General features: G+C 37.7%; 2 protein-coding genes across 3 annotated transcripts; one reads left to right on the top strand and one right to left on the bottom strand.

Moving 5' to 3' along the window:
• The first annotated feature begins 974 nt into the window (after positions 1-974).
• On the top strand, positions 975-8,750 carry akr7a3 (aldo-keto reductase family 7, member A3 (aflatoxin aldehyde reductase)). The gene is made up of 7 exons (XM_062037585.1): positions 975-1,302; positions 4,163-4,350; positions 4,416-4,520; positions 5,790-5,886; positions 6,593-6,692; positions 8,297-8,426; positions 8,499-8,750. The coding sequence occupies exons 1-7, from the start codon at positions 1,014-1,016 to the stop codon at positions 8,658-8,660; spliced, it is 1,071 nt and encodes a 356-aa protein (XP_061893569.1). The 5' UTR covers positions 975-1,013; the 3' UTR covers positions 8,661-8,750.
• An 829-nt stretch (positions 8,751-9,579) lies between these two features.
• Positions 9,580-20,358, bottom strand: mrto4 (MRT4 homolog, ribosome maturation factor). 2 transcript variants are annotated; one of them, XM_062037586.1, is made up of 8 exons: positions 20,258-20,358; positions 20,014-20,072; positions 18,348-18,451; positions 16,263-16,344; positions 14,632-14,699; positions 12,695-12,846; positions 12,539-12,615; positions 9,580-9,837 (listed from the first exon to the last, which is right to left on the bottom strand). In XM_062037586.1, the coding sequence occupies exons 1-8, from the start codon at positions 20,283-20,285 to the stop codon at positions 9,679-9,681; spliced, it is 729 nt and encodes a 242-aa protein (XP_061893570.1). In that variant the 5' UTR covers positions 20,286-20,358; the 3' UTR covers positions 9,580-9,678. The 2 variants fall into 2 exon arrangements, with proteins under 2 accessions (XP_061893570.1, XP_061893571.1); XM_062037587.1 differs by lacking the exon at positions 20,258-20,358 and adding an exon at positions 20,184-20,236.
• Between the last annotated feature and the right edge of the window lie 1,385 nt (positions 20,359-21,743).

Raw genomic sequence — 21,743 nt, 5'->3', positions numbered from 1 at the left:
ACAATCAGATGGACAGTGGCTATACAGTATTATACAAGTCTAAATTTAGTCTAGCTTCAAGTAACAATATTCAAATACTAACATTGTTGGGTAAGCAGGAATTTGGTTTTACTCTGAATCCAGTGAAACAGATTGGTGGTGTTTATATATGTTTATGTATAAGTATTTGGCAGACGCTTTTATCCAAAGCGACATACATAAAAAATACATATAAAACAGTCACTGTAAACATTATCATTTAAGGGAAGAATGTAATACAAAATATCAATACAAAAGTATCAAGGGGGGGGGGGTTTATGGTATTTTATTTTTTTTGTCAATCATGTGTGCTTACAGACTGTATCCCTGCAGACTGTATTGATCTATATTGATATATAATGTAGAAACCAGAAATATTAATAACAGAATCTAACAACCCTTTTGTGCGAATGAGTGTAAATGGGGGAGGGAGGTTTTTTGGGTTGGTGCACTAATAGTAAGTGTATCTTGTGTTTTTTATGTTGATTTAATAAAAAAAATAAAAAAATGTTTATTTATTTTTTTAATTTCTTGTGCGGCTCGGTACCAATCGATCCACGAACCGGTACCGGGCTGCGGCCCGGTGGTTGGGGATCACTGATTTATTAGCATATAAGAATATTCTATAACTGTTAAGCCAACTATGAATAATAAAACAGGCCAAAACATGTGTCCTTTATCATAGCTACACGTATGACAAAAAACCGCGTGAAAATCACTGGTATTCAGTGAGGTAAGATGAATTAAATGCGCTGACAGTTCATTGCCCCTGCCAAATGAATTGCACTGAGTGGAGCGGATCACCACTCCAAGATGGCGGCCCCGCGTCTCGTCAGCGCCAGTGGGCAGTAGCGCTCGATGCTGCGGAAGATGTCTATGGGTGTAACAGCACAGGCACCACCGCAAAGCGCCACGTGGTGTCGCTGGCTGGTATGCATTAAAAGTACAACTTGGATCTTTTGTGTCTCCATCGGGCTTCCGTAGCAGCCCGGAGTATGCTGCGCGTTATAACAGCGCGACTGGTCTCGTCACCGAATGTGTATTTTATTAGCAGTCAAGTTCTGCAAGCAGAGTTGTTGACGCACCCTCGGAGGAACATGTCGACCGCACGGCCCGTTACCTTACTCGGAACCATGGGCTTCGGAGGCCGGGTGGACGTGGAGCAAAGTGGGAAGATAGTGAAGACCTTCCTGGAGCAGGGATACACGCTGGTGGACACGGCCTTCATGTACACGGATGGGAAGTCGGAAAGCATCGTGGGCGACATGAAGCTTCCTAAAACAGGTGCAGGAGAAACGTGTTCATTTCCTCAAGTCTTGCATTGCATAAATAATGAAAGCCGGGCATTAACATAGATTGTTTTATTGTCAGGAGCACACCCTCTAGTCTAGTCTATAAACAAGTAGATCACAAGAGTTGTCATAAGTCGTTCAAAAACTAGCGACTAACTGCAAACTGCAATGAACTTTGAGCCAACCTTGCTCCTGGCGGTCAAAGATTAAATATTTGACAAGGGCTTGCATGTGAAAATTACCCAACTTTTGTTTACTCGAGCTTTCATACTTTATGTTTTGGTCACATTTAAACATTTGTAAACTTCGACTTGTTATGGTTTAAACTACCATCAAATCTGCTCTGCTGTTTTAAGGATCTACTGCTTGTCAAAGATCCTCTACATGCCAGGAGTGTTCTACTGTTTTGAGGATATGCTGCAAAAACACTTTTCAAATGTCAAAGATAAAATTGATTTGCTTTTTTTTTTTTAAAACACATCAGTTAAAGATCCTCGATCATGTTTTTAAAGACCTACTACTGGTCAAAGATCCTCAATTTGACAGGAGCGCATTGCTGCTGTTAAAGATCTACTGCAAAAACACTAGTCAAAGATCCTTGTTTTTAAAACATCCACCATAAAAGTTGCTATTAAACACAAGTTAAAGATTCTTATGTTTTTAAAGACCTACTACTGGTCAAAGATCCTCGATTCGACAGGAGCACATTGCTGTTTTTAAAGATCTACTGCAAAAACACTAGTCAAAGATCATTGTTTTTAAAAGATCCACCATAAAAGTAATTTGCTATTAAAAAGCCAAAAATTAAGGATTCTTATGTTTTTAAAAACCTACTACTGGTCAAAGATCCTCGATTCGACAGGAGCACATTGCTGTTTTTAAAGATCTACTGCAAAAACACTAGTCAAAGATCCTTGTTTTTAAAAGATCCACCATAAAATTTGCTATTAAAAAAACACAAGTTAAAGATTCTTATGTTTTTAAAGACCTACTACTGGTCAAAGATCCTCGATTCGACAGGAGCACATTGCTGTTTTTAAAGATCTACTGCAAAAACACTAGTCAAAGATCCTTGTTTTTAAAAGATCCACCATAAAAGTAATTTGCTATTAAAAAACCAAAAATTAAAGATTCTTATGTTTTTAAAAACCTACTACTGGTCAAAGATCCTCGATTCGACAGGAGCACATTGCTGTTTTTAAAGATCTACTGCAAAAACAAGTCAAAGATCCTTGTTTTTAAAATATCCACCATAAAAGTAATTTGCTATTAAAAAACACAAGTTAAAGATTCTTATGTTTTTAAAGACCTACTACTGGTCAAAGATCCTCAATTTGACAGGAGCGCATTGCTGTTTTTAAAGATTTACAGCAAAAACACTAGTCAAAGATCCTTGTTTTTAAAAGATCCACCATAAAAGTAATTTGCTATTAAAAAAACACAAATTAAAGATTCTTATGTTTTTAAAAACCTACTACTGGTCAAAGATCCTCGATTCGACAGGAGCACATTGCTGTTTTTGAAGATCTACTGCAAAAACACTAGTCAAAGATCCTTGTTTTTAAAAGATCCACCATAAAATTTGCTATTAAAAAAACATAAGTTAAAGATTCTTATGTTTTTAAAGACCTACTACTGGTCAAAGATACTCAATTTGATAAGAGCGCATTGCTGTTTTTAAAGACCTACTGCAAAAACATGAATCAAAGATCCTCGATAGGATACACATTAGATCCCCCTCTGTTATGGCTGATTATGGACGCAAACTCAACTAAACCAGTTTCTCTTAGACGTTTGATGTGCAGTATTGTATTTCTGGCAAATGCAAGTCAAAAAATCAAACAAATCTTAAAGAAAAAAAAAATTGTAGACTGGAGGTTATACTGCAAAAACACTTTTTGAAGAACCACTGTAATAGGATATTTGCTATTCTTTAAAAAAAACAAAAAACAGTTAAGGATCATGTGTTTTAAAGACTTACTACTGGTCGAATATCCTCAATTTGAGAGGAGCAATGTGCTGTTTTAAAGACCTACTACAAAAACACCAATTAGAGATCCTAACGTTTTCAAAGATCCACCATAAAAGTAATTTGCTATTAAAAATACACCAGTTAGAGATTCTTATGTTTTTAAAGACCGACTACTGGTCAAAGATCCTCAATTTGACAGGAGCGCTTTGTTGTTTTTAAAGATCTACTGCGAAAACACAAGTCAAAGACCCTCGATATAACAGGAGTTCTCTACTGTTTTGAGGATATACTGCAAAAACACTTTTTAAAGAGCCACTCTAAAAGTGATGATATTTTAAAAATATCAGTTAAAGATCATGTTTTAAAAAACCTACTTCTGGTCAAAGAGCCTCAATTTGAGAGGAGCGCATTGCTGTTTTTAAAAACCTACTGCAAAAACACTAATAAGAGATCATTGTTTTTAAAGATCCACCATAAAAGTAATTTGCTATTTAAAAAAAACACCACTTAAACATCCCTATGTTTTTAAAGATCCACTATAAAAGTACATTTAAATTTTTTTTAAATGACAGTTAAATGTCCTCATGTAGACCTACCATTGGTCAAAGATCCTTAATTTGACAAGGGTGCTCTGTTGATTTTAGGACCTACTGCAAAAACACTAGTCAGAGAATCTTATCTTTTCAAAGATCCACTATAAAAATGATCGGCTATTTAAAAAAAAAAACAGCCAGTTAAAGATCCTCATGTTTTTAAAGACCAAAAATTACTGGTCAAAGATCCTCGATTTAACAGGAGTGTGCTGCTGTTTTTAGACATCTACTACTGTATACAACCCCTAGTCAAAGATTCTCTATATGGCGTATTTTTTTGCCTGCAGTCAGCATCGCCACCAAGGCAAACCCGTGGGACGGCAAGACGTTAAAACCAGAGAGTGTGCGTTCTCAGCTGGAGACGTCCCTTCAGAGGCTGCAGACAGACTCTGTGGACCTTTTCTACCTGCACGCCCCCGATCACCAGAATCCAATTGTGGATACTCTGCGGGCTTGCAATGAACTCCACAAAGAGGTAAAACAGCAGCCGCTGCCATCTTTTCTCAAGTCTTGAACGTACCAATGAAATGTTCCTCTCAGGGTAAATTTAAGGAGTTTGGACTGTCCAACTACTCTTCCTGGGAAGTGGCAGAAATAGTGACCCTCTGCAGACAACATCACTGGATCTCTCCAACTGTGTATCAGGTAAAGGACACTTCAATTTCCCCCTGTCACAATGTTTAAAGTCATTATTTATATTACAAAACCAGTGAAGTTGGCACGTTGTGAAAATGGTAAATAAAAACCGAATACTGTACTTTTCACTTAGTTAATGAATGCTTATCAAACACTTATTTGGAACATCCCACAGGTGAACAGGCTAATTGGGAACAGGTGGGTGCCATGATTGTGTATAAAATCAGTTTCCATGAAATGCTCAGTCATTCACAAACAAGGATGGGGAGAGGGTCACCACTTTGTGAATAAACGCGTGAGCAAATTGTCAAACAGTTTAAGAACAACATTTCTCAACCAGCTATTGCAAGGAATTTAGGGATTTCACCATCTACGGTCAGTAATATTAAAAGGTTTAGAGAAATCTTGTACGTAAGCAGTATGGACGAAAACCAACGTGACCTTTGATCCCTCAGGCAGTACTGCATCAAAAAAACGACATCAGTGTGTAAAGGATATCACCACATGGGCTCAGGAACACTTCAGAAAACCACTGTCAGTATCTACAGTTGGTCGCTACATCTGTAAGTGCAAGTTAAAACTCTACTACGCAAAGCGAAAGCCATTTATCAACAACACCCAGAAACGCAGCGGCCTTCGCTGGGCCCGAGCTCATCTAAGATGGACTGATGCAAAGTGGAAAAGTGTTCTGTGGTCTGACAAGTCCACATTTCAAATTGTTTTTGGAAACTGTGGACGTCGTGTCCTCTGGACCATAGAGGAAAAGAACCATCCAGATTGTTATAGGCGCAAAGTTCAAAAGCCAGCATCTGTGATGGTATGGGGGTGTATTAGTGCCCAAAGCATGGGTAACTTACACATCTGTGAAGGCAAAATTAATGCCAAAATGTACATACAGGTTTTGGGGCAACAAATGTCATCTAAGCAACGTCTTTTTCATGGACGCTCCTGCTTATTTTAGCAAAACAATGCCAAGCCACATTCTGCACTTTTTAAAAGGAAATGCCATGTAACAGTGGTAAACATGCCCTGTGCCAACTTTTTTGCAATGTGTTGCTGCCATTAAATTCTAAGTTAATGATTATTTGCAAAAAAAAAATGTAGTTTCTCAGTTCGAACATTAAATATCTTGTCTTCGCAGTCTATTCAATTGAATATAAGTTTGAAAAGATTTTAAACTCATTGTATTCTGTTTATTTACAATTTACACAACGTGCCAACTTCACTGGTTTTGGGTTTTGTAAAAATTACTTGTATTAATCTTTACTACATTGACAGGGGATGTACAACGCCACCACCAGACAAGTTGAGACAGAGTTGCTGCCGTGTCTGAGATACTTTGGGATGAAGTTCTATGCATACAATCCTCTCGCAGGTACCACTTATTATACACCAGTTCTTGTCTGCCATACTTATGGATGTCATTTTCAAGAGGCAGATTTTGTCCCCTGAACATTCTTAATTGTCCAAAAATGTGATACTTTTAAATGGAGACAAGTCAAACACTTGTGCCAGGCGGAAAGCCGCCTCTCAGACTGAAGCTCGTCTTTTGAGACCGCTCACAAGCTCATTGGTTTGCTTTCTGGCGCTACTTTCTTGCCAACGTGACACTGATTGACAGCACGCAGTGAAAGAAGTGATTAAAAGAATGTTTGCTCTTAAACTGGAGGTTGAGATCATAAACTTTTTCAAACACTACTTTTGTAATATTATTGGTGTAGTTTACAGTACATTATATCAGAACAGGGAGACAGCAGTCATAGGGGTGAACTGGCCTTTTTTTTTACTTTACGTGCCCTGCCAAACACACCTGTCATGGATATATTAATGACATTTGGTGTTAAGAGTACATGATCATGAAGTGCACAGGAGGATATCACGGCTTTAATCCCCGTTGATGCCAGAAAAACCTCACATTTTGGTTAGCCCACAGTTGTTCCCTTTGTCAGTGTTTTGCATTAAAAATAATTTCACGTATTCATTATACATCAGGTTTGTGTCAAATAGTATTAACTCTGTTTCACATTCGCATTAAATGGCAATACTGTTCCAGGCGCTAATGTTCAGACTCACTTTGCCAGGTGGCCTTCTGACTGGGAAGTATCACTACGCCGATAAGGATGCGTCGCAGCCTGCAGGGCGCTTCTTTGGCAACAACTGGGCTGCAACGTACAGGGACAGGTGACATTTTTAACTGTTGTACTTTCTTCCTCAAATAATGGCCTCAGCTGTAATGGACGCCACACTCCGGATCATGGTCGTAACTACCATTGAAGACACTAAGGTCATGTCCTCTGTATTTTATTCAGGTGACAAAAGGATGGTGATATGACTGACTGTAAATATACTTTGTGTAGGACATAATGTGCGCTGTACATCACCATGCGTAGATCATCCTCTCGCAATATGCAATCTTTGGTCATGCACAGCCCGCTAAAACTCCAACAACGTAACACAAAGAAGTTCACTTTTACTTTAAACATTATCCGATCGTAAATGTGCTGTCAATATAACATTAACATTAAATCATACTGATGTAACTAATATTGCTTTCACCAGAATGAGATCCATGTGAAACGTTGTCACGTCAGTCAGGTGCCGCCTCGTCCTAAATGCAGAACACGCACTCTGCGTAGGGCTTCACGATCAGTTGGGTGGAGGCGTTTTGCGTAAAGGTTTTGGGTAAAGAAGCAACATTTCCGGTGGCTCCGTGGCGGACGTCATTAATACTTGGAAGTGCAAAGCAGAAGATCTTGGTTTCGAACCCTGGTCATGGTTGAAAGTTTGGCATGTTTTCATTATGTTTCTAGACTTCAGGATATTAATAAAAAAGTGGACTGTTACAAAATCACACTGATTATCAAATATCTTAGACAAGTGATACAGTTATAGCTCAATTAAAGCTTTTGTTATTCTGGAATTTCATTGTTTCTCAAGGTAATATAATTTATATGATACCCATGATTTCAGCCTTTCAAGGTTCCTCTTGGACCACCAATTTTTGACTTCGGTATTTGTCAAATCCTAGTTACGGCCCTGCTCCAGATAGCTGTCAAAATTCTCATCCACTAGCGTTAATGAAGTCTGTTACGACTACTATCATCATGAGTTGTGTTGACAAGTGTTGCCTGAAACATGTTAGTCGTCCCTAACTATCGCTGATAATTGGTTCCCAACATGGCCACGAATAATGAATTTCCCTTAAGTAGGAATCATTAATTATAAATCGAATATTTTAGTGGCTCAAGCAAAAAAACAGTTTACAACCTTCTAAACAGGGTTTTCAACATCATGAGAGCCCTCTAGACATTAAATAACACCCTTTAATCACCTTTACATTATTTTAATCCAGTATAGTAACACTATCCTAGGCTGAGCCAATCAGTGGCCACAATACTGAACAGCACGCTCTGATTGGTTTGGTCTCATCTAGTGGCCATTGCTACTGTGCTATTAATATTTGTATTTATTTAGCCATGTCTATGCTTGAAAATGCTTCATTTAGAAAAATAAAAAAAGTAGAATATGCTTTAAAAAAATATTGGCCACGTGGTGAAGCCACAACGACTATCTGTAAAGCTGACATTTGTTGGGTTTAAAGAAAAAACTGAGAATTCAGTCCAAAAAGCTGCTTATTACAATGTTGACCCGAAAATAATTAAATTGGAAAACCAAAGCGCTTGGTATTCTCTGCCGTTGAGTACACTCCTAAGCCACTATATGAGGAAATATAGTAGTATTGTTGGTGAGATGCTTATTTTAACAGTATTATATTTGGTTCTCAGATATTGGAAGCAGAGTCATTTCCATGCGATGGAAGTGGTCCTAAAGGCCTTGGAGGCGGCGTATGGCTCGAACCCCCCCACCCTGTTGTCTGCTGCCATACGCTGGATGTACCACCACTCCCAGCTCAAGGTCACGAACACACACATCAAGCGAAGGGTCTGTCAAAATGGTGGATTGTGTCATGACATCATACCTTTACAGGGTGAGCTTGGCGACGGCGTCATCATCGGCATGTCCGGCGTGGAACAACTGAAACAGAATCTTGCCGCCTGTCAGGAAGGTCCTTTGGATAAGAGGGTGGTGGAGGCCTTCCAAGAAGCCTGGAACCTGGTCGCTCACGAGTGTCCAAATTACTTCCGCTGAACACTCCTTTCCCCAAGCTAAAGATTAACTTTACAGTTTACTTTTCTTAAATGTATAAAGAATATTAAAGGCACTTAATTTTTCAACTGAGATTGTAAAGGAAAATTGTATTGATTTTTCTTGACATTAAAAAGATCATAGTTAATATTTTTCCACTTCCTTGTGGTCTACATAACATGTAATGGTGGTTTTTTGATAACATTTTTACATGATTGTTTTACAGACCGTCTCCAAACCGCTTACTGACCATCTCTTAATACTCACCAGGTTGTGGGCGGTCTTACTCTATTTACATGCCTCCACTTTGACTGAGTATTCTCCCCGCCAGCCATGATGTAGTTTTTTGTCAGTCTACTGACAGATATGTTAGAACTATCCGCTACTTTATTAGAATTGGAAACGGCGGAGGATGCATGTGCATATGTACAAGCCAGTCTTTCCCACAATAGGAAAGAGGAGAAAAAAGCAAGTTACTGTCTACAGTGTCGGATTACAATGTCACATGTTTGAAAACATGGAGGCAAATTTCAAATGGCTTGTTTAGATCACGTTTGGAATAATGCAAGATTGTTTATAAATATCTCTACCATGCATCCACGGTTTGGTTTCACATTAAGGTACCAATGGGTAAGAAACGTTTTTTCATAAAAAGGTATCTCTTTAAAACAAAATTTCACATCACAAGACAGATTACAGGTTGGTGCATGTAATACTAAAATATTCCACGTGGTGGTGACATTTCTCAAAAGTAACAAGAATTTGAATTTCCTTTTGTCCTCATCACTCTGCTCTACAGCACATTTGAGTGTGTCATCACTTAAAAAAGAGATATTACAGGAACTTTCTTGATTTATGGATTATTTGTGGTCATTGTTATGCAAGGTGGTTATTAAAACCACCAAACCTTATAGTTTGGTAGTCAGTATTTTAGTACAGTGACGTCAACGTGAAGGACAGGAGTTCATGATGCGGATTTGGTAAAAAAAAAAAAAAAAAACGAATTCCACAAGCCTGGGTTTCACTCTGCATCCTCCTCATCATCCTTGTCCTCCTTGTCGTCTTCATCGTCCTGCATGGGGGCTTCGTTGCCTGCCAAGTTTTCAAACTCGCATGTTTCGGAGCTCCACATGCACTTGATCTGCACCTTGAACTCTGCCATCGCGATGCCAAACAGTTTCTGTCAGCGAGACACAATAGTTATTTCCTGGTTTTGACAATTAGTCAAACCCCGGTTTTCATCAGTAATTCATTCCAAAAGGATGAAAAACTGATGCAATTTTTCCACAGAAATAATGGAAAATTAATTAATCTGTTCCAGACACCCATGATATACTACAATTTATAGAATAGTTTTACATGGAGAAAATAACAAGGAAGTATTTTCCCTACATGTAACTGCAAAATAAAAACCTGCACACCTGAATAGATTGGGTTTTTACATGAAAACAAATAAATACACATATAAAGTAATAGTGTATGAATTAATTTTATATAGCCTATTTACGCACTACTGACTAATGATGCACCAAAAATTTTGCTGCTGAAACAGGATGTTGCAATGACATAAGCAAGACGCACGTGATTGTCTTGAGCAGAGGCAGCATGCCTGCGATGTGGACGTACTTTAATATATCAGAATTGTTTTTATTGCTAAGTATATTTACACATACAAGGAATTTGTCTTGGCGTATTGGTGCAAAAACAGCTAACATAAGAAATAAGGCCAAGATAGCATATCTGAGATATTCCTGTGGACAACGAGCTACAAAATCCTCAATGAGCAAATATTAAGAGGACAGTGGAACTCTTTCAAGAGAAAGTGCCGTTGGAACGGGAACGCCAAGTAAGTGTGACGGCAGTGAGTGTTTCGGGGAAGTCGCTAGATGTTTCGGGGACATCTAGCGACAGAAGTAAATAATCTACAAACACGAGAACCAATAACACCAGGAAAAGATGCTGGATTTGTTGATAAGTCGTTTTCAATTTTAACAAAAGCCGCTAAAAGTATCACAGAACTTTCTACAACTCCTGGAAAAATGATGGAATCACGTGACTTGGGTGATGTCCAGTTGTTTATTTTTAAAAAATTTTAATACAGACATGACCAAAATAAATTGTGGTAGTAACAGTTTCATTTTAGATACCATGAATTGATTAACGTGGACCCCGACTTAAACAAGTTGAAAAACTTATTCGGGTGTTACCATTTAGTGGTCAATTGTACGGAATATGTACTGTACTGTGCAATCTACTAATAAAAGTTTCAAACAATCAATCAAAGATCAAGTTGAGTCGGGGAAAAAAATGGAATCTCCCAATCCATTTGAAATGACTATAGTTTTGTGTCATGTTTTTTTCAACAAAATTTGACTGAATGAACATCCTCTAGGTCTAGTGATTCCATCATTTTTTACAGGGGACGTAGAAAGTTGAATAGTTCTCAACAAAGTGCAGCAACAATTGAAAGAAAATAAAGCAAAACAATATAAAATAATTATGTTAATACTAATTACACAAATTTGTTTCTAATGTATAACATTTTTCTTAGCCTTTTTAAATAAAATAAATGCATCACCACTGGTTATGCAAATTATGATGATGATGTCATATTGGCAATCTGTGAAAAACCCTGTGCGATATATTAAATTATGAAAAAAATGGGTAAACGAACATTTAACTTCACTTATACATTTGTTAAAGACTCTTGTTGGCAAAGACGGCAAGGAGTGGAGAGGAAGAAAGAGAGACGGATGCCATCTTTGTATTTTGCTTCAAGTTCTTTCTTGAAATGAATAATGTTTCTCACCTACTTTATCAAAGTGCACACACAACTTTCTTTGGTCCCACGGTGGATTATTTTGCTGTCGTAATTGAGATTATGGTTTGTGTAGTCTATTGTACATAATGATACGCAGGCAAGCGGACTAGCTTTTTACATGCGACGTTATGCGTTATAACTGAGACAATTTGTTTAAATTGTCAACAGATATTTGGTGTTGTCATAGCATTACCTAATAAAATTTGAATGCGCACTTTATTTTCTTGTATCTTTATCCCACATTAAAACTTCCTGGGAGTACATCATAGACATTGTGCAAGGGTAAAAAAGATGGTGATTACTTAGCAAGAAACAAATAACCGAAAATAAAATGAGACCTAAACACTCTATAAAGATTTCAATGAAAATAAGCGAAGAATGTCAGTGACATGTAAACATTGCAAAGCCAAATTCATGCCTCATAACAGCTTGACAGCTTTAACGCTAAATTATAAAACATGGATAAAGATATTAATTGTTTTAGTATTTACAACACCTTACTATTTTTAAAACCAATACTAGTGGCCAAAGAGGTAATAATTACTTTTGTGTGTAAAATGCCAGTCTTCAATTTTACAGATTTACTCATTTTATTAACATTTCTATACTTTGTAGTAAACAGCAGAGAAGTGAAGGATGCTAACGTTTTTACTTTGATAAGGAATATTTAGGATTACAGCATTAATCCATTAAGAAAATAACATCTAAATATTCTTAACAGTACTGAATAAAATAGTTTTCAATTAGGTTTTTTGCACTCAAGTCAGTTTTAAGGGATATCTTGAACTGCAAGTCTGTACTTGTTTTTCACTGTAGTTATTTATAAAGTAAAACCATTAGTTCTGAATTAATTTGCTTTTTTGTTACAATATAATAGCTTTAGAAAATCGAATGTGTACAGCAGATTATATAAGCAACAATTGTTTGACTAGTCAACAAATCAAAAAAATAATCCCTATTTGACTATTAAAATAATCATAAATTGCATCACTAACCAACACAATACAAAAAATGTCAAAAACCGAGGTTTGACTCGACGTCCATAAACTGGAGAACTTACTAGAACGCGAGCCTGCTCCGGGGTGAGGACATCTTCATATTTGCAGACGGTGTGGGCTTTCAGCAGCGTCACCACACCTTGCATACACACAAGACAATCATTTGTGATAATAATGTAATAAATCAAAACTGATTCCCAAACGTGTTAAATTCCAACCCTTCTTGAGAGCAGTGGGGAGGCCCAGTTGCCTCAACTGAGGCTCCATCGAGTGAGGAAAGTGTTCCAAAGGGCCCTCTTCGAAGGTTACCTCCATCTGAGCCGGGTTTCCTGCACGTGCATAGTCTGAATCTTTGAAATGACTGAAATACCTATAAAAAGAAAACATTAAATCAACAACGAATACATTTTTTCTATTACTACTACAATTTTGGCATTAAATAAAGTAAACATACGAGACAACTTCTCTTTCAGTAGTATGTTGGCAAACAAATGCACCTAATTTGGCTGCTGAAGTATGCAGCAACATATTGTGTCATTTCCCATTATATTATTTTGTCAAAGTTATGAGGGACAAGCGGTAGAAAATGGATTATTAATCTACTTGTTCATTAACTGTTGAATCTGGTTACCTTCTGTTTTGACATGTTCTATCTATCCATCCATTTTCTACCGCTTGTCCCTTTCGGGGTCACGGAAAGGGGCAATTCATTAGTACCTGTATGCCGTACAACCAGAGTATGCTGACACACCAGCAGTTTATATTATCCTTTCCTGGACTCAACTTAATCTACCTAATAATTTCCTAATTATCTTGATGAATGCACACTTACATAAAGCTCAGGAAATATTTATTATATTAACACTCGTAAGACATTAACTTAAAGTTCTGTTATTAAAGAAAATGTAAAAGTATGAGATAATGTTGCACATTTCTTATGACAACCCAAAAAGCTTGGTATACACGTCCACCCTAAAAAAAACTGCTCTGCATTAGGGCCAATAATGCAAATTTGACTAAGTCATCTAGCGTTGCCAGTGCGGCCTGTGAGAAACACTGAAACGCTTACCGTATTTTCCGCACCATAAGCCGCACCTAAAAACCACAATTTTTCTCAAAAGCTGACAGTGCGGCTAATAACCCGGTGCGCCTTACATATGGATTAATATTAATATTTATTTTCATAAAGTTTAGGTCTCGCAACTACGGTAAAGAGCCGCCATCTTTTTTCCCCGTAAAAGAGGAAGTGCTTCTTCTTCTACGGTAAGCAACCGCTCCCATAGAAGAGGAAGCGCTTCTTCTTCTACTGTAAGCAACCGCCAAGGTGAGCACCTGCCCCCGTAGAAGAAGAAGCGCGCGGATATTACGTTTCATTTCATTTGTGTGTTTCTGTAAAGACCACAAAATGTCTCCTACTAAGAGACACGCGTACAAGGTTCCACTGACTTTTGATATTCATGTGAACCGCACTGTGGATACAACGGGAACACGTACGGTGAATATTCGCACCACAGGGAATGAGAAGTCGTCCTTCACTGTTAGCTTGCCATGCTAACGGCCAGAAACTTCCACCTTGCCAAAAGAGAACTTTCCAGCCGGCGTCATCATAAAAGCTAACTCGAAGGGATGGATGGATGAAGAAAAAATGAGCGAAGAGACCGGGTGACTTTTTTCACGCAGCTCCGTCCCTGTTGATCTATGACTGCATGCGCGTCCACATCACAGATGGTGTCAAAAAACAAGTGAAGCACACCGAAGAAGAATAATCCGAGGGATTTGTGGATGAGTAATAACTTCAGAAAGTGAGCTTTAAATGTTTATTTTGTGTGTTGTGTGACACTAACGTATGAGCAACGTTGAGTTATTGATGTTGCTATTGCTCTGCACTATTTTGAGTGTTACTATTTTTGTGATTGCACATTTGCACATTACATTTTGGGAGTGAACAAAGTTGTTAGAATGCTGGTTTGTAATATATTATTAAAGTTTGACTGACCTATCTGACTGTTTTTTTGACATTCCCTTTAGCGTAGCGTAGGTGCGGCTAATAACACGGGGCGGCTAATAGGTAAACAAAGTTTTGAAATATGCCATTCATTGAAAGTGCGGCTTACAACACGGGGCGGCTTATGGTGCGGAAAATACGGGTACTTACTCTTGCACCTCTGGCTTGGTTTTATTTGTGAATAATACTCCCACTTCTCCTCGAAGATACTTGCTGACCTGCATGTGGACAGAGGCAAAGAGCATAAAAAGTATTAAAACTGGAACCATAAACAACTCATGTGTTGTACATTAAATGTTATTTCATTATTGGCTTGGACCTTAATAACTATGACTGCAGGGAACACAATGCGTAGATTACCAATGCAAAAACGGTTGCAATCTGGACCAATTTAGTAGTTTAAGATACAATATGGGGGTGCACGGGAGGTTTTATTTAGCGCGATAATTTAACCGCAAGAGGCGGATGGGGTTTTTTTTGTCCACCGTCACTGGCATTTGAGTGACATATGTTCGCCAATCAAAATTGTTGAGCCTCACGTTTCTTCATCTCTCGCTCTCAGCACCGGAGCGCGTTTAACAATTAGAATTAGGTGAACGCAGTGAACCCTTTTTTAAGTTATTCACAATGTTTGTCTTGGTCGGCGGAGAGCAAGACCGCCAGCTTTTAATACACACAGGAAGCACGGACAGAGAGCCTCACGACTCGCTAGTGAGGAGTTTGCAAAGTGACAAAAATTAGGAGGAAAAAAATACGGTAAAGCCAAATGTCCCCTTGTGGGAATATTTCAGCTTCAAACAATATGAGCCCATCGACACAAACGAACAAAAATGACGAGATGGCCACAAAAAATGGCATCCTGGCATAGTTTTTCAAACTGGGAAAACAAATGCACTTAAATATGTTTAGTATTCATTTAAGTCAAATTTTAGCTTACAAAAAGTCAATTTTATTTTTCTGTTTATTAATTTAGAATGACAGTCATTTACCTTCCAATTACTGTACTATGATAAACAATTCGACAGTAATAAGAAATACAAGTTTATATATTTTTAAATGGTTACTATTATTATTATCATATATTATGATTACATTACCTTATAGACACTGTATAGTTATTTCTTCAGTTTAAGAGCATGACGTAGACAAAGGCTCTGAGTCTATCTGCATAAAGCCAAAAAAGGTTTTTGAGTAGATTATTGCACATGATTTTCTAAAGTGTGGCACCTTATGTTGATTGACACTCTTAAAGTAACGTCTTCCTTCACTTATTTTTGCAGTTTTATGCATTTATATGCAGTGCTGGCGCGAGGAATTTTCAAAATGGGGTCCCAGGGACCCCATCAAATCATAAATTTTTGGGGTCCCACTTGTTTGTAACCGTTTTTTAAAAAAAATTATAAATGTTTGCATTATCCTGTTATATCTCACATTCTATATTGTGTTTTGGAAAAAGGTTGTCATAAATATTACTTAATTTATTATTTACGACCAAGAAAAACACAATAAACAGGGACAGAAATTTGACCCGGCAAATATAAACAAAACAAACACTGGCGAAAAACTATAATCAATCCAAAAGAAAACAAAAAACGAACTGGGCGGTAAAAAAACAATTTAAAAAAGTGGGCTTCCGGGATTGCGTGTCCTTTCTGAGTTCAATGCGTAAATACAAAATATAATCGCAAATCAATCGCAATCGCATGGTTGGACGAAGAATCGCGATTAGTTTTTTTTCCTCAAACATGTACAGCCTTAATAGTAAGAGACATCATTCTTACCTTGCACAAATTGTCCTTGTATTCGTCGGTTTCTCCTTTACCAATGGCTACCATCATGACTTTATTTTTGCCAAAGAAAAACCTGTGGGAAAGGGAAAGTTATATCACCCGTACAGACATATCACCCTAGATCAGTGGTCCCCGACCCCCGGGCCGCGGCCCGGTACCGGTCCGTGGAACGATTGGTAGGGTTGGGTATCGAGTATCGATTGGAACCGGGACTAACTTTCCGATTCTCCCGGTATCGTTCAAAAGTTTAAATTTCGATTCCTATTTTCGATACCCAGTCCGCCAACCGGAAAAAATAATAAGAAAAAAAAATAAAAAATTCCAGCGAACCGGAAGAAGAAGCCGCTGAGCACCAACGAAGAAGCGCCCACCCCCGGAAGTGTTAGCATAGCCGAGCGAGTCAGTCAAGCTCAAGCATGGATAGCGGGCTTCGGCGGTCGAAAGTGTGACTTTACTTTACAAAAAAAAAAAGAAATAACCGCGAAATAACAGAGCTCCATGTCCATCAAGAAACGAGTGGAGAGAGAGCTGCAGATGTACCAGGACGTTCCACCGATACTTATGTCTGACGACCCTGCTGCATGGTGGTGTTCCGGTGGAACCAATAAAAGACTTATCCTTTGCTGTCAGATCACGCTTTCTCCTATTTATGCGTTCAAGCTTCTTCCACACCCAGCGAACGTGTATTTTCCACAGCAGGAGACACTATCTGTCCAGAACGCTCACGCATCCTGCCTGAGAAGGCGGATATGGTCATTTTTCTAAACAAGAACTGTCTCTGATTTTATACTGTACCTGCTGCTAATCTGGATTGGGTTTTGCAAGTTGTTTCTTATTGTTTATTTGCTTTTCTGCACCAGGTTAGCCCATCAGTGGGAGCACGGTAACATTTTTAAGTACCTGCAGCATCATACACTTGTGTGTAAATGTGTTTTCATGAGGTTTTCAAAAATAAAGCTCTCTTGAGGAAAGTGTACCCCTGGGAAAATGTATTCATAATTTATAATATTTATATTCAAGTTCATAGATTTGATATTTATATTCTAGTTGAAAACAGCCCTGTGAGGAATTTATAGTAAAGTTCATAAAAAGTTAATAGAATTAAAATTGATGGAGAATGTCAGACTATTTCATTCAGAAAGACTGTAGGCTAGCTAGTTCATTTAAAATATCCTAAACTTTGTTTTGACCCTGCCTCTTAAAAGAATCGGAATCGAGGATCGCCAGGAACCGGAATCGGTATCGGAATCGTTCGAATTCAAACGATACCCAACCCTATCGATTGGTACCGGGCCGCACAAGAAATAATTAGTTATTTCCGTTTTATCGTCCGAGCGATCTTTTATTTTGAAAAATTACCGGATTCACTCGGTTATATCTTGGTCACTTGAGCGGCAAAATTTAACCCAGCTAGCAATACGAGTAAAAAACAGACGTCTTTGGAAAGTTTCTTTGTGAAAGGGAAAAGGCACAGTGAAGAGAGAGAAAAACAGCCTACGACATCCAACAAAAAAGAAAGCTTTAAACAGACAATACCAGGAGTCCTACTTGAAATATGGATTTATCATAACAGGTGATTCGCAAACACCAAGTCCGCTCTGCATAATATGCGGCGACCGGTTCTCAAACATTAGCGGGGAGACTGAGCCTGCGCCTTCATTTACCAAGCTGGTGCACGATCACCTGTCTGTGCTTTTAAAAAGAGTTTAAGCGCTACTTCCCAACTTCAAAAGGACCCACGAGCTGGGGGGTGTTACCATTTAGTGGTCAATTGTACGGAATATGTACTGTACTGTGCAATCTACTAATAAAAGTTTCAATCAATCAAAGCAGACTGGACATAAGCAACACACTTTGCGTGTCTTTGTCTCCCATTACCCCCAGTTGGGACCGTCTCGTTGCAGAGAAACAAGCTCAGGGCTCCCATTGATTTAGCGTTACAGTGAGTTAAAATTCTCATGCACTTTATATTCGTTTTAATGTAAACTTGTCAAGCGTTGGCCGGTCCGCAGTTACAAAAAGGTCGGGGACCACTGCCCTAGATGATTACCCTTTTTAAGGGAGCCTGCGTGGTACCTGCTGTGTTTCCATGCCGCCCTGAGGTCTTTCAGCTTGTTATTCCTCATGTTGGCCACAGAGAAGATAAACAAGTATTTGTAGGTGTCCACACATTTCCGTAACTAGAAAACAATCAAAAAAGATCAGTTAGAATAATACATAATGTTGGATATAGAGAACATATAAACCCTCTATTTATTGAATCAAAGATACTGAAATTCCACGACATAGTGAATTTGCAAACAGCTAAATTATACACAAGGCAAACTACAACCTGCTACCCAAGAATATACAACAATTATTCTCAAAAAAAGAAGATAATTTAATTTCAAACATTTGTATGCACGTACAACACTTAAGACCTTCAGTATATCAGTATGTGGAATTAAATTATGGCAATCCAACAATGTACCGTATTTTTCGGACTATAAGACGACGTTTTTTTCATAGGGTGGGTGCGACGTATACTCCGGAGCGACTTATGTTTGAAATTATTAACACATTACCGTAAAATATCAAATAATATTATTTATCTCATTCGCGTGAGCGACAAAGAAAATGTCTGCACTCGTCACACACACGTCAGCAATCGCCACTCACACGCCAACCAATAAGAATTCGGTCATGGCAGAAGTGCATTGTGGGTCATGGAATCCTAACTGCTATCTGCTACTGCCGGAGCTATTAAAATGGATCACATCAACATTGCCGGTAACTTATAAAAACTGAGAAGGGCTGAACAAAAATGGCAGCGAAAAGGAAATCATATACTGCAGATTACCAGCCGGACGTAGTGAAATATGCAGCAGAAAACGGCGATCGACCAGCAGAAAGAAAGGGAGCGGCGCATACCAGGAGCGACAACGAAGAAGAAGATTTCATGGGATTTAGCGATCAGGAGTGACAGATTGTTTGGTAAACGTATAGCATGTTCTATATGTTATAGTAATTTGAATGACTCTTACCATAATATGTTACGTTAACATACCAGGCACGTTCTCAGTTGGTTATTTATGCCTCATATAACGTACACTTATTCAGCCTGTTGTTCACTATTCTTTATTTATTTTAAATTGCCTTTCAAATGTCTATTCTTGGTGTTGGATTTTATCAAATAAATTTCCCCCAAAAATGTGACTTATCCTCCAGTGCGACGTATATAGGTTTTTTTCCGTCATTATTGTGCATTTTCGGCCGGTGTGACTTATACTCCGGAGCGACTTATAGTCCGAAAAATACGGTACTAATATGAATCATGATCCACTTCAAGAAACTCTTCAAACTTAAAGTGTTTACAAAGTACAAAGAAGAACCATGATAAACATTCTGAATTTATGTCATTCATCCATTCTCAAAATAATCTTACTCATCTCATCATATGAAATATAACTTACTTCACCAATTATTATTTATTTTTATTGTGATTACTTAAGAGTATATTGTGTATAAATAGAGAACAGGAAGTGAACAAAAGTTTTAGCAACTGTTATGTAAAAGAAAAGGGATAGGATTAAATAAGCTCTGCTTCTTCCTACTCCTTTTCGAACATGTTGAAAAGAGAAACTGGAAATTGTGATGTATCATGTTGTATGTATGCATGTTCCAAATAAACTCAAACAGAGAGTAGTTTAAATGCAACATCAAGTAATAGAAGACGACAGTCAATACTTTCCATCTCACTCACCTCTTCTATTAGTTTCTGTTTAGACCCAAGTCCCTTCTTGGCTGTTTTTGTTAAAGAAACTGTAAAAGGAATTCAGGTTAGTGATTAGCAGACTAGCATGTTAAGAGTCCCTTATGTTCACATTTAGGCTTCAATTACTTCGCTGCCAAAAAATGAACGACATAACTCACTTAGCTGTAAAGTAAAAGACAGGCCCACGGACCGAGCTCAAACATTTAACAATAATAAATGTTCATTTGCTTACTTTTCTTGTCTCTCTTTGACTTCGGCATGGTGAATTCACGACGGCAGGCACGTGAAAGTAAAAGGACCTCGAGTGTTTCGGTCGAGTAAAGTCACCATGCGACGCCTGACTAAAATATATATATTTTTTGTCAATTTTTAAGCTATTTATAATGTATTATTTTTATTATTCCTTGTTTAGTTTTTTTTAAATATGTATACATGCTATGTGTGGTAGTCTTATCAAGTTAATTCGAAATTGCTTGTAAGATTGTTAATCAGTTCATGTCAGAATGATTGACCTTGTTTCCGATGGATGCTATTTCGCTTATTTGTCCCGTAATCATTGACAGAGCATATTTTACAATCCTTCCCAAACATGATGTATATTCACGTATAAGTGTTGAGGGGACAGGGTGGTGGTGTCATTTGCCTGAGCTAAAAGGATATAAATAGCTGCACTAACTCGACTAACCGCCAGGGGGTACTCTAATACACATACTGTAAAGCGTTATCACACTGTAATGTGCTTCAAACGCAAGAATGTACACTTCATGATGGTACACAATAATTAACATGTTTTAAATTAACATCTCTTTTTTTTAAATTTTAAAACAAAGATTGTATTGTATCGTATTGTATTAAAAATGCTGGATACACACCAAAAGAAACCAAATTAGCCAAAAAACAATAATACATTAACAGTTAAATGACTACCATGAATTTTGTATCCATATATATTTATAGAAATATAGTCGCAATTAAAATTGTTCAACCCTTAGTGTTAACTATTGATTAATAATACTATTACACAATTTGATTATTTTGCTAGAAAATTTAATATATAAGTGCTATAACCATAAAAATAATAAACTGATCATTCAGGTGTAGTTTTTTTTTTTTTTTACTCTATTGTATTAATTGTGTGCAGGGGCGCCGCTAGGGATTTTGGGCCCCATGAAAAGAATCTTTACAGGGCCCCCAACACAGCGGCAACATTATAATTTCATCATCATTAGGGGCCCCCCTCCATCATGGGCCCCTAGAATCCGTCTCCTTTACCCCCCCCCCCCCCCTTTTCGGCGCCCCTGATTGTGTGCAATAAACGTGATGTGAAGTCAAAGTATGGAAAATGAAAAGTAGAGTTTTTTGTAAGTGTATTTAAATAATGCAAATGAGTGATAAAACGTGATCTATCAAGATTCATCCATATTCAAAAGTTTAAGTTAACTTAAGTTAAGGTAAATTTTATCTGATTATAAAAAATAATCACTTGACAACACTAAAGCCGATAAATATATCCATTCATCCATTTTCTACCGCTTGTCCCTTTCGGGGTCGCGGGGGGTGCTGCATTCAAAATATATTTATAACTATGTTTGTGAACAGTTTAAAGTATAAAATACAATATGTACATACTGTAAATAACAAGACGATCTAATATTATACATAAGACAATGAAAAAACATCAAAAATATTTGTAGAAAGTTATACGAGCAAATTGAAGT

Source organism: Entelurus aequoreus, linkage group LG26 (assembly GCF_033978785.1).
Source record: "Entelurus aequoreus isolate RoL-2023_Sb linkage group LG26, RoL_Eaeq_v1.1, whole genome shotgun sequence".
NCBI lineage: Eukaryota > Metazoa > Chordata > Actinopteri > Syngnathiformes > Syngnathidae > Entelurus > Entelurus aequoreus.
This window is presented reverse-complemented; position numbering and strand designations above follow the sequence as displayed.